This window comes from Triturus cristatus, chromosome 3_1 (assembly GCF_964204655.1).
Source record: "Triturus cristatus chromosome 3_1, aTriCri1.1, whole genome shotgun sequence".
In the NCBI taxonomy this organism is placed as follows: domain Eukaryota; kingdom Metazoa; phylum Chordata; class Amphibia; order Caudata; family Salamandridae; genus Triturus; species Triturus cristatus.
Genome location: NC_140583.1, coordinates 400,325,927 through 400,339,567, shown reverse-complemented (window position 1 = coordinate 400,339,567; position 13,641 = coordinate 400,325,927). Strand labels below are relative to the sequence as shown.

The 13,641-nt window shown below is 46.3% G+C and overlaps 1 protein-coding gene across 2 annotated transcripts in view; it reads right to left on the bottom strand.

Moving 5' to 3' along the window:
* Positions 1–13,641, bottom strand: part of AP4E1 (adaptor related protein complex 4 subunit epsilon 1) — a 417,135-nt gene that overhangs the window by 49,965 nt on the left and 353,529 nt on the right. For both annotated transcript variants that reach the window (XM_085644188.1, XM_085644189.1), the window contains exon 18: positions 4,102–4,647. In XM_085644188.1, coding sequence (XP_085500314.1) covers positions 4,102–4,647 — 546 coding nt within the window. The remainder of the gene's footprint in view (positions 1–4,101; positions 4,648–13,641) is intronic.

Sequence of the window (13,641 nt, the reverse complement as noted above, 5' to 3'; positions counted from 1 at the left end):
GGGAGTCCCAGATGCTTAGAGTCACAAGGTAGCCAGGTCCTCCGGGGTTTGTGAGGTTGCTGGCCACGGGAGATGCCGGGATTTAGCAGGAGCAGGTTCGAGGGTCGACAGGCTGGTAGGGCTGGGGCCAAAGCAGTTGGTGTCTTCCTCTTGTTAGCAGCTGCACGGCAGGTCTTCTTGTTTCTTGATCTTCTTTGCTGTTTCGGAATCTGGATCTGAGGAAGGAAGGTTCAGGGTGCCCCTAAATTCTAAATTTAGGGGTGTTACAGGTAGGTAAAGGGCAGGGACCACTGGGACCCTGCCCCGGGGTGGGTACACCCCCTAGCCTGCCACTCTCCTGTGGGAGGGGGGCAGTGGCCTAGTCCTGAATGGGCAGGCTCCCCATCTTCAAGATGGCGAGAGCCCGGAGATGTGCTTCACCTCGCCTCCCCCACCTGAGGGGGAGAGAGCCCGGAGAAGTGCTTCACCTCGCCTCCCCCACCTGAGGGGTGGGGTTGGCAGAGGCTGGCACACCCCCTGTCCTTCCTTGGGGTTTGCGGCCAGTCTGCCCGGCAAAGAGGGGGTTTAGAACTGGTAGGGGCCAGTTGCTGAGTACAGCAAGTGGCCTGGAGAAGCTCCCAAAGGCGGCATGCCTTTGAAGCTTCCCCTGCCCATCCTGGGGGAGGAGACCTAGCACCTCGCTCAGGATGTGCATTGTTGCAGGCCCAGGAGAGCAGATGGCTCTCTACCCAGGGGTCCAGCAACATGTCTGCTGTTTTGGAGCCTAGGCGGCCCCTCAGACAAGACGTGAATTGTAGGTTAGGTTTAGGGGGCATCTCTAAGATGCCCTCTATCGTGCATTGTACATTAAATCCTGCACTGGCATCAGTGCGGGTTTAATGTGCTGAGAATTTTGATACCAAACTTCTCAGCCTTCAGTGGAGCCATCATGGTGCTGTGGAATTCGTGCTGACGATCTCCCAGCACCATATACTCTTAAATGGCAGCACTGCACTTACAGTGCTCAGGAATGGACCTGGGTACTGTAGGGGCACAGGGCTCATGCTCCTGTACCCACACCACTGGCATAGGGCACCCAGCTAGAGGGGTGGCTAATGTATGCCAGGGCAGTGTGTGTTGTGGGCATGGCACACAGGGATGTATGCCATGTCGATTCTGTTTTGTTCTATACCCAGATACTCAGCCTGCAAGGGCAGCGGGTTTGTGTCAGGGTACAGGGCCTCTAAGGGTGGCACAGTAAGTGCTGCAGCCCTCAGGGGCCTTCCCTGGTCACAAGGCCCTGGGTACCTAGTGTACCATTTACCAGGGGCTGACATGTGGCCAGGGTTTGTCAATTTGGGTTTAGGTTTCAGCACAGTTTTTAGGGAAGGAACATAGGCCCTGGGGACCTGATTGGCAGGAGCCCAGGGCACACTCAGTCAAAGTACATTCAGCAAAAAGTGGGGGCATACCATGCAAGAAAGATGGCACTTTCTCACAGCTGGTGCTTGGCTGGCGTGTACATGGACTGGCGCTTGGCTGGTGGTGTGCATGGACTGGTGCTTGGCTGGTGGTGTGTGAGCTGTGACTAGCTGCTGGTCATTACACACACTGCTAGCCAAACGCCACTGCACACACTACGTCAACTGCCAGCCGGTGTGATTGCTGTGTCAGTCATGTGGGCATATGAAAGGGATGGGCCCGTAAATGGAGCTGTCTGTTGATGTGAATGTTGTAATTTGATAGGCCTGCAGCTGACGGTGTGAATGGACTTGTGTGTGTCACGTATGAAAGGTGTGTGAATGGCCTGTAAAGAGGTTGGTGCCATGCCGTGGCTTTACAGCCCATGAGCTGTGAGTCATTGGTTCAGGTTTTTTCCTTTTAAATATTAACAGTGCATTTTCTTTTTGAGAAATCTCTTGTCAATAAAATATACATTTTGAACCTTTCACTCACCCTCGTGCCAAATCCAACCAGTATGTGTGTGTATAAGGTTTGCAGGGGATTCTGGGTAGGAAAACTTTGGGGGAATCCACAAAAGCCATACCTCCCTGGACTCCCCTGGGTGTCTATTTTCCAAAAACGTTTGGGTTTGGTAGATTTCCCTAGATGGCTGCCGAGCCCGGAGCAAAAAACCTAGGTGACCCCCATTGCAAAACCAGGTCGTTTTGTGATAGGTCATTTTGATGTCTCCACAATACGTTTTGGACCATTGCCTGTCACGGCCACTTAGCCCACCCACACAAGTAAGATACAATTTCTATCGGGAGACCTGGAGGAACGCTGGGTGGTGTAAAATTTGTGACACCCTGGTGATCACACAACTTTCCCACACAGAGATGTGAGAAGAATTTGATTTTTTCAGCTAAATTTGAGGTTTGCAGGGGATTCTGGGTAGGAAAACGTTGGGGGATCCACTTCAGCCATACCTCCCTGGACTCCCCCGGGTGTCTATTTTTCAAAAACGTCTGGGTTTGGTAGATTTCCCTAGATGGCCTACAGGCCCGGGTGCAAAAACCCAGATAACCCCCCTTGCAAAACTGGGTTGTTTTGTGATAGGTCATTTTGATGTCTCCACAATATGTTTTGGGCCCTGCCGCAGGCACTTGGCCCACCCTCACAAGTGAGGTACCATTATTATTGGGAGGATTTGGGGAATGCTGGGTGGGTGGAATATTGTGGAACCACGCCGATTCCAGAACTTTCCATCATAGAAATGTGAGGAAAATGTTTTTATTCTACGTTTGAGGTTTGCAAGGGATTCTGGGTAACAGAACCTGGTGAGAGCTACACAAGTAACCCTGTTCTGGTTTCCTGTCTAGTTTTCAAAAACGTATAAGTTTGCTAGGTTTCCCTAGGTGCCGGCTGAGCTAGGGTTAAAATCCACTACTAGGCACTTTGCAAAAAAAGGGTCCGTTTTCACTGTAAAAATGTGGTGTGTCCACGTTGTGTTCTGGGCCGTTTACTGTAACGGGAACTAGGCCTTCCCACACAAGTGAGGTACCATTTTTATCGAGACTTTGGGGAAAGCATGGTGGGCGGAAGTTTGTGGATCCACGCAGAGTCCAAAACTTTACATCACAGAATTGTGAGGAAAAATGTTTTCTTTCTTTTTTTTCTGCAAAGTTTGAAGTTTGCAGGGGTTTGTGGGTAACAGAACCTGGTGAAAGCCACAAAAGTCACCCCATCCTGGAGACTCAGACACTCGTATGAAATACTAACTCCTCATGAATATCATGATCTACTAAATTTGGAGCAGATTAGTTTACAAAGAAATGCAATTTGTATAAAACTGCATACTTGATATGTCAGGGAATACAAATCACTTGTAAATTTTAAAAATGACCGAATTGGGAGCATCCACAAATAACATAGCTTAGATTTATTTGTATTCACTAAACGGCATGAAAGTGGTTTTGCAGTGAATTTCCATGGAAATGAAACAGTGTGGCTGAATAACGAAACTATGATATGTCAGATCAATACTGCGATTATCCCTTACATAACACTGTTCAGAGGACTCACGGTTTAATCTTTTTTCTGAGACGTTCATCTGAAAAGAGTACCTTTGGCAGTATTTTTTATTTCAAACATAACAGCAAGCCTATGTATGAGGCTTTTTCGGAAAGAGATTAATATAGCACATCTGAAGTAGTGAAACCTTATGTTGGATATGTCAATAGGGTGCATGCTATTCACAATGGCTGTATTAATTGAGATTTTCTGGCAAACAGCCCACTTATTGGAAGTCAATCTTTAATTCAGACCCAATCTACAGTCCGCTTATTCATTAAAATGGGTAAACTCAAATACTAAATCTACCCACCAAATAACAGATCACCTACCACTGCAACTGGTGACAACATACTTGTTTCCGATAAATCTATGAATAGTCTCCAAGGAATAAAATCAAAGTACAGCCCACATGGGGGCCACGGAGGTCAAGCCAGATGTCCCATTCAGAGTTATCACCATCAAAGTGTAACAGGTTAAAAAGATTTGCCTTAGAAAACAAAATAAATATTATTTTGCGATACATCCGACCTACTAAGAAAGGGGTAACAAGTATGGTAACATATAGAATAGACATTAACGTTTTCAGTCATAGTTTTACTAACTTACCTTGAAGGTTTCTGTGTTTGCAAACGTTAGGCTCACAGAAGTAAGTGTAGAGGTACTCCTGTTGGCAATAATTAAAAGAAGCAGAAAGCAATCTTCTTTCCACACTTTATAGGAATATATACCCAAGGTCTCCGTGCAAACAATTTTCTTAGCCTCTGAATGGGAGTGTCCAGCTAGGTGATCAGGTAATGGCAGTGACGGCTCAACCAGGGAGCTTGAAACAGTTTGTGGATGCCGAAATACTTCAAGGCTAGTGTTTGCAAACAGGGAAGAAAGCCCCTCATTGGAACCAGTTGCATTTAGAGATTTAGACTTGCCCTGATTGCTACTGGTGTCCAGCAAATCAGAAACAACAACTGAGCTATTTCTGAAATTTACAGGTTCAGTGTCCTTAAAAGGCTGAGCAGTATTTTTCTCGATATTTGGTATAGGACTGAAAGAAGTAGTAGTACTATTTTGCACACTGGTCATCTTGTCAATTGGTGTGGTGTCTTTGGTTTTCGTTTTCCGCCGGAATTTTTGAATGCTGCTGTCAGATTTTCCCATCTGCAAAGCAAAAAAATAAGAAAATCTATTTCAAACGTCAGCCTTATAATTAACTATTAGGTGCAACAGGTGGTATTAAAGGAAAAAAGTAAAACAATCATCTTTTGTGAATACAAACTGCAAAACATAGGCTAATAAAATTACAGACTTACGTAAATATCTCCCTGAAAATATTTTTAATTACATTTAATCTTACTATCAACAACTTGCTCAAAAATGTCCAGTACTGTAGTGAGAATAGTCCGTTATTGCAAAACCAAAATATGGTGGAAGTGAGTATGGCTGGATTTAAAAATTGAACGCCAGTCAAAAACTTTGTGGATGGATAATAATGTCAGGTCGAGCTTTTGGATACAGTTGATATTCAGGAATTCCAGGTAATGCTGCCTTAACTTAAGCAAGAGACTCAATAAAAAGGGCAAAAAGGGTAGTAAACAGGGGGAAACACTGCCAATTGCCTCTATCCTGCTGGGGGCATTGGAAGCTTTGTGACTCTCTTACCTCGGAAGGCTGTGCCTGGAACTTTAGTGACCTTAGTGACGCTGAGACGCTGCAGAGGGCGAGAGGGGCTGCTGGACGGACTCTAGTTCCCAGGAGCCCGGGCGTGATTGCGTGATTGCTTGCACCTGAGTCGCGGCCCTCCCTCCCGCCTATTGGCCCCTGCACTACTCTTCAAATTCCAACTGGCACCGCAGCGCGGGACGCGCCGCAGGACGCCCCGGACGAAGCCCGGACAAAGGGCGGACAGTCTGAGACAGTCCGGGACAGGTGGGGGCAGCGCCTTTTGAGTTTTGTGATTTGTAATTTAGTAATGGTTAGTAGGAGAATTCACTATTCAGTTTAAAGCCAATAGCATAGCGGGTATTCAGAGAATACACAAGGGCTGATAATTACTTGCTATACGTACTGTTTGTTTTGGGCTGTATCAGTTTAATTCATGTCCATGTCCAAAGCTAAACCGGCGTCGGCAAATTCGACCATGGATAATTACCTTGTGAAAATGGTTGATAAGATAAATCAGGAGCGTAGGAAGTCACTGGGACTACCTGAATCTATTGCCCTAACCCCCCCAAACACCAACTCTCCTATCCCCCCAGTAACCTTGACTCAGGATGTCAGTGATGAGTACAGTGAACCCAATCAGGGTATGGAAGACGCTATAGTGGTCAGCGCCTTAGAAGGAAATAGCAACACTGATCCATCACCCGAAGAAACGATAATTATTTTAGAACCACCATCTGTTACTCAGACGGCTCCAACATCCCAGAGAATACTACGTTCTAGTAAAACTCATACTAAGAGTATACACTCTAAAAAGGGGGGGGGGGTCGATCATCTAAGAGAGCTGACCCTTTGCCTACTAAACCTGTTGGTGACCCTGCCATAATGCAGGACAGCAACTCGGTCACCATTGATAGTAGGCAGTTGGACCTTTTAATTGGTATGATCGATGCTAAGTTTGAGCTTCTAATTAAACCATTACTTAATAAATTAGATATGGTAACCAATGAAGTGGCCAGATTAGGAGGTTTGGTAGAATCACACCTTAACGCCAAAAAAATCACTGAAGTTAATGATGAGGCCGTAGGAAATAGTCATGTTTCTCAACAAACCTCTAAGACTGTTAAACCAGCGGCCAAGACTAATTCTCACAGGGCTCCATATGGAGAAGGCTGCGAGGAGAGAAGAAGTGTTTTAGACTCCCTGCAGACCCAGGGACAACATAGTCTGCCATGTACCCCTGTTATTGTGAATCAGTCAGAACTTAGTGTTAATGACCTTGGTACTTCCAGGCCTGATTTGCCCCCGGCCTGTGCTCCATTTGTGGCAGTACTTACTAATGTACCCCCAGTTAACAAGACAGGCAACAATTATAGTGAATCCCATACCTCCTTGAAAAATAAAACTTTGGATTGGCTACATCGGGAGTGCGGATTCCCAGTTGTTTTAGCAAGGGATATATTAAGTACCAGAAGAGTTAATTGGATTGGGAGCTCGCGAAAGACCTGTGGGGGTGATTGCATTATAGTTAATTTCCGAACCCCCCATCTTGCTTCGACAGCTCTGTTAAGAGCACAATCATCCCCCCTCCAGGAACCGGGGATAACTCTTCGGCCTTTAGGGTATTTTTACAGGCACCTTAATTCCCGCCCTAATGTTGTGCGGCTTGGGTCAATAGAGGGAGCCGCTAAGATTCTCCCCGGGCCAAATATTATCACGTCTAATCGATACGAAATTTTAAGTGGTCTGGATTGCAACGACTGACTGGTTCCAGTTGTGTCCGAACCAGTGGATGTTGTTGGCATTGTCGGTGACCCGGGAGGGGATGTTATCCAGAGGATGTCTGACATAGTAGATGTTAGCGGGAATGATAATCCCCCGGATAATACCAACGGCAAACCAAGTTGCTGTGACAGTGAGAAACGGGTCCACTTGGATAAGGATCAGCCTCATAATATTGCCCCCTCGGGTTTTACTAGCTCTTTTCCATTATCTAGACCTTGTAGACAGAGAGCCTGTTTGATTGCTAGTTGGAACATTGCGGGACTTGCTTCTAAGGACACTTGTCTGGGATGGCTAGAGTTTATTAACATTTTTAATATTGTATGTTTTCAGGAAACCTGGTGTGTTAATCCAATCAACTATAATGGTTTTGTTTCTTTTAACTTACCTGCTGTGGCTTCATTATCGGGCAGGGCAAAGGGTGGGTTATTGGTTTTGATTTCTGTAGAAGTACCCATCAAAGTTAAGAAACATGTCTTGGTTGGTGCACACTCCCAGATTTTATGGCTTCAAGAGGAGCAGGGTAGAAATATCCTTTTAATCAATTTTTATAATAATGTATTCGACTGTTCAAGGTACCAGGTGGTACTTGCTCTGGAGTCTGCTTTGGAAGATATTATAACCAAATCTGATATCGTATTTGATATCATCTGGGTAGGGGACTTCAACACAACGGTATGCCCCTTTTCCGCTGATAAGGTATGTGGTTATATCGACCATTGGGGGGATGGTGTATGTCACTTCCCCCATAATTCTTATGGCAATTCCTTAAACAAAATCCTAACTACATATGACATGGATATTTTGGTTAATCAGGTCAATTCCACAGGTGATATAATTCCTACCTATACAGGTAGGAATGCTAATACAGTTATTGATTTTATTTGTGTATCATCTGGTATTAGTCCTAGGTATCCGGGTCCTGTGGTTGTGGACAATTTAGTTAGTGACCATAATTGTATTACCATCGAGGCTTCACTATGGAAAGACCGACTTGTCCCTATTCCACGTATTGTTAATAATATCGAGCCACACAGACCTAATGGTATCCGCATTAAATGGAAAGGTAATAATGCGGATATTTCATCTAGCACCATTGTCTCAAAATGTCTTACGGAAATTGTCACGATTTTAGAAAGTGAGGAAGGAACTGCCGACATTGTGGATAATTTTAATAAAATTAATTTAGTTATAGATAACTTCACTATAAACCCTAGGGGTAAAAAATCTCAGTATAGGGGATGGTTCGATCATGCGTGCACTAATGCACTCAAGGGTCTCAAAACAGCGTTGGCAGCAGAAAAAAGAGATACTAGTATGATTAAAGAACTGCGAGGGATCTATCAGTCTGCAATTAAGTCAAGGAAAATAGAACTAATACAAGAGGCATGGGATAAATTGGACCAGGCAGCGTCTACCGCGGATTCCTCTCTATTCTGGGCAACTGTTAACAGCCCCTTTTTAAAGGATGATAAGATACCTGAACTATCGGCTTACGTCAGTGTGGAGAGCTGGGTCACCCACTTTTCCTTGATTTTTGACTCGGCTAGATCCAGGGGAGACCACAATGAAAGGTGGCCTGTCATCCCCCTGGATATTACCACTGCCGAAGTGTGGGACAGCATCAAATCTAGTAAGGGTGGGAAGGCCCAGGGACCTGATGGGGTTCCCATTGACGTATATAAAACAGTCCCAGAGGTTTGGGGTCCGTTGCTTGCAAAGGTATTTAATGCCGCTGTATGCAACGGTGTTCCCCATACATGGGAGGAATCAATAATTGTACCAATCCATAAGAAAGGAGACAAGGGGGAAGCGAAGAACTATCGCCCAATTTCCCTCTTGGACTCCTCTGTGAAAATCATGAGTCGGGTACTTATGGTTAGGCTGACAGAGTGGGCTGAGACCAATAATATCCTGGCTGATTCCCAATATGGTTTCAGGAAGGGCAGAGGAACACTAGAACAATGCCTCAACCTTGACTTGATAATCGGAAAATATACAAAGGCAAAAAAAGGATCCCTCTACCTCTGCTTTGCCGACCTAAGCAGTGCATTTGATATGGTGGACCACAATATTTTATGGACTAAATTATTAGAAATGGGGGCACCGGAGTCTATTGTTTATTTTTTGGCGAGACTCTACATTAAACTAAATTCGACCGTTCGTTATGGCCAGGCAGGAGAGTGCACCCCCACGTTTAGGGTCAGACGGGGCATCAGACAAGGGTGCGTGCTTGCTCCTTTACTTTTTATTCTTTTTATTAATGAAGTAGATTTAGTTTTAAAGGAAGTTGCGGCTGACGCACCAAAAATTAAGGATTTCAGTGTCCCCGTACTTCTTTATGCGGACGACGCAGTAATCCTGTCTAGGACCCCTATCGGCCTACAGCGCCTGATGGACAGATTCTCACTGTTCATTAAGGATAGGAAGCTGTTAATTAATAAATCTAAAACGTTTATTATGGAATGTGGTGTAGGGTGTAAAAAACCCCATGCCTTTTTTATTGATGGCCACAAGGTGCTAACTGTGGAGTCTTTTAATTATCTTGGTATTACTTTTACTAATAAGGGCAGTTGGATGAGAGAGATCAATGGTGTTCAGGCAAAAATGGCGAAAAGCTCCTATGGGGTGTTCAAATTTGCCACCAATATTGGAGATAAAAGGATTAAAGATATGCTAAAAAATTTCCAGATGAGATGTCTTTCGGTGGCTCTTTACGGAGCCGGGGTCTGGGGGCACAGTAAAGCAGGGATTTTGCAAGTGGAGGAAAATTTTTTCCTCAAAAGGTTATTGTGCCTGCCAAAATCAGCCACTAATGACCTGGTCCACAGAGAATTAGGCATTTTCCATCTTTCAGACCTATTAACATTAAGGCCTTTAATGCTGTGGCGCTCAGTGTGGTCAAAGGAAGAGACATCCCTAACCAGAGTAATTATTGGAGATTGTCTTACCACTGATGGACACCTAAAGATCCCATGGATTAAATTTGTTTCAAATAGTTATTTAGAAATTTTTGGCATTAATCTCAAAGATGACTGTTATGCCCCCTCCAGTCTGCCCAAAGAAACGATGAAATCGTTTTTCATGAATTTTAAGTTAGAGAAACGGGAAAGGACTAGTAATAACTTAAGTACATGTCTGTTTTACGATAGATTTTGTGAAACAGTAGGATTTCAGTCTTATTTAAGTATAGTCACCCGCCCCTCTCACCGGTATGTCATCACAAGATTAAGGTTTGGGATAGTGCACCTTTTGGTGGCCTACCCGAGTATTAAAAAACAACCGGTTGGCCCCTGTCCCTGTGACAATGTATCAGTCCAAAGCACCATGCACTTTTTATTACTGTGTAATTTATACGGTAATTTACGCCAAGCTTACCTTAAGCCTATACTGTTAAAATACGGAGTCAGGAATATGCAAGATGCCATGAAGTTGCTTTTTAAACCTTATCCTGATGTCTGTTTTTTTACTGCTACCTTCCTCCTATTAGCTATCAAAGCAAGACCTAGTATGCTTTTTTAATTATTTGTATGTTTTAACTATGTAACTTGTATGTTCTTTTATAATGGCTATGTATATTGTATTGTGTTTTATCTGTTTTGCTTTTATGGACTTGTGTCCAAGCTCCGAATAAAGCCTTATGAACTGAACTGAACTGAGCCTCTATAAATCTGAAAGGGTTCCAAGACCTAGCCATTAAGGGATACTGCCACAGAGGCTCCCTAATACAATGACACCATTGACCATGTGAACTAGGGTGGAAACCCCATAGCCTCCATTACCAAACACAAATAATTCCATTTCACAAGGGTAAAAGCCTACTCTGCATCAATGAACAAGTTACCTACCTTCATTAACGATGTCTCTGTAAGAGTCATATATTAGTTATAGATTCCTTACCTTAGAATTACCCCAGGCATCAGACTGCATCCGGAGAATTTTTTCCTCAACAGTACCCCTGCGCGTCGGTAGGTGGCGTCGGTCGACTCCACGTCTGTTGTCGGCGTCGTGGTCGCTGGGATGACGTCAAGGTGTCTACTTAGATGCCGCCCCTGCGCGCTGACGTCAGTTCGGAAACGACTTTCCAGGCACCAGAAGGGCAGAGCCATGAAAGACACTGACCACTGGTGCGCCACACTAGGGCCCTTGCAAGGAAGTCCCTGTCCCTAGAAATCAGTTCGCAAAGTATGGAGGATGGGTTGGGGGGGTGGGGGGGGTAAGGAATCTATAACTAACATATGTCTCATACAGACAAAGCGTTACCAAAGGTAAAGAACTTGTTCATCTGAAAGAGACTACCAGTTACAGACTCCTTACCTTAGAATAGATACCCCAGCAATACCAACCCCGGAGGAGGGACTGCGAACCAAGTTCACACCAGAAAGTGCTGGAGGACAGAACGGGCAAAGTAGCCATCCCTTTGGACTGGACTATCCAGGCAGTAATGTCTAGTAAAAATGTGCATAGAAGCCCACATTGTCGCCTGGTAGATGTCAATGAGTGCGACTCCACGTGACAAAGAAGTAGTTGCTGCCGTAGCTCTAGTGGAATGAGCTTGCAGCCCCACTGGAGGTTCCTTTTTAGCTAAAGCATAACAAATCTTTACACAAAAGACGACCCATCTAGAGATGGTACGCTTTTGCACAGCCCGACCCTTCTTGGCAACTACATAGCCAACAAAGAGTTGATCATCCACCCGTAAAATCCATTGTGCGGTCAAGGTAGAACACCAGTGCACGTTTGGGGTCCAGACGGTGGTGTCCCTCCTCCTCCTTGGAAGGATGTGGAGGTGGGAAAAAGGTGGGCAGAGTGATAGTCTGTCTGATGTGAAAAGTAGTGACAACTTTAGGTAGGAACGAGGGTCTCATTCAAAGCACCACTTTGTCCGGATGCACCAAGAAGAAAGGGGGTTTAGAAGAAAGGGCTTGAAGCTCACTCACACTGCGAGCAGAGGTGACGGCAACAAGAAAAGCAGTCTTCAGCGTGAGAAGCCTAAGAGGACAGTTGTGAAGAGGCTCAAAGGGAGCGCACATAAGGCAAGTCAAAACAAGGTTCGAGTACCACTGAGGCAATATGAAAGGATATGGTGGAATAAGATGAATAATGCCTTTAAAGAGCCTACTTACAATAGGGGACTTAAACAAACAGGGCTGATCTTGTAGTCGAAGAAAAGCAGAAATAGCTGCCAGATCGCCTTTAAGAATGCTCAGAGCCAAGCCCCGCTGGGCCAAAGAGAGAATGTACAAAAGAACCTCAGAAAGAGGGGCAGAAAGGGGATCCACAGCCTTTGCTGTGCACCATGCCACAGGTTTGTTCCATCGACAGGAGTATACTGTCTTGGTGGAGGGACACCTGGCTGCCAAGATGACATTACAAACTTTGGGGAGGAAGGTCAAAAGCTGTCAACTGTCGCCGCTCAATCTCCATGCATGGAGGTGAAGAATGGACAAGTTCGGGTGGTGGAGAACCGTCCCCTGCTGCTGCGACAGAAGATCCTCCCAAAGGGGCAGCCTGATCAGAGGATCGATGGCCATGCTCAGCAGCTCGGGGTACCTCCTGGCCAGAGTCCTACTCTCTCCCTCTGCAGCTCCGCTGCTGTGCCGCTGTTGCAGCTCTACGCAGTGATCGGTGCAGGTAGGGGTTCGAGCCCTGTGTTGTGCCCTGATTGTATTGTGCCCTGATTGTGTTCTGCCCATTTTTTGCCTGCATCACAGCCCTCTTGTTCCTCGATTGTGTTTTGCCCGTTTTTCTTTTTTCATTGCGCCCTGTACCTAGTCTCGTCCCTTCTTTTTCTCTCTCCGTTTCCCGCTCCATTTCTTGCCGCTGCTGCTGCCCTGAGGCCCCTCCCCCCTGCCGATTCCCACCTTCCAGCTGTGCCTCCCTTCCCTACTTAATGCCGGCCGATGCGTGGCCGTGCTGAAGGCGCACCAAAGCCAAGCCCGTCAGTGCCCATCCGCGACCAGCGCCAGGGACCCTGGATCTCCGATCACTCACCGCTACAACTCAGCTGCCCTCCTCGCACTCAACCCAGGAGGAAAAACAACTGGCAGTTGTCCACGTCGAGCACCACCCACGGAAAGTCCTCCTGCTGCCACTGCCACTAGACCTTCACCACCGTCCGCACCCCCACAACCACAGCCCACACACCGAACGCCAACACCTCTGGAGCCCTGAGATGCATCCTCCTCAATGTGCGCCCACTGCACAGACACGCCGTAGATACCCTTGCACCCGACGTCGCCTTCGTCACAGAAACCTGGACCAACTCCACCTCTGCCCCCGACATCGCCACCACCATCCCCGATGGATTCAAGATCCAGAGAAAGGACCGCCCCAACTGCCCAGGAGGAGGACTTGCAATCGCACACAGAAGTTCTCACTGACTCACGACCTCCAGCTCGAGCGACAGCCCACCAACGAACACCTCCACTTTCAGATCCAGACCAGCCCCAGAACGACCCTGAGAGGCACCCTCGCCTACAGACCGTCCAGACCTCGAACTGCGCTCACCACCTCCATTGCTGACCTCCTTGCACCCCATGCCATTGCCTCCATCGCTCTATCAGAGACCTCAACTTCCACCTCGACAACCTCAGCGACCCCAACTCCGCCACCCTCCTGGACAACCTCACCAACCTCTGACTGAAACAACTTGTCACCACCTCCACCCACAAGGCAGGACACATACTCGACCCCATCTTGGCAGGAGGT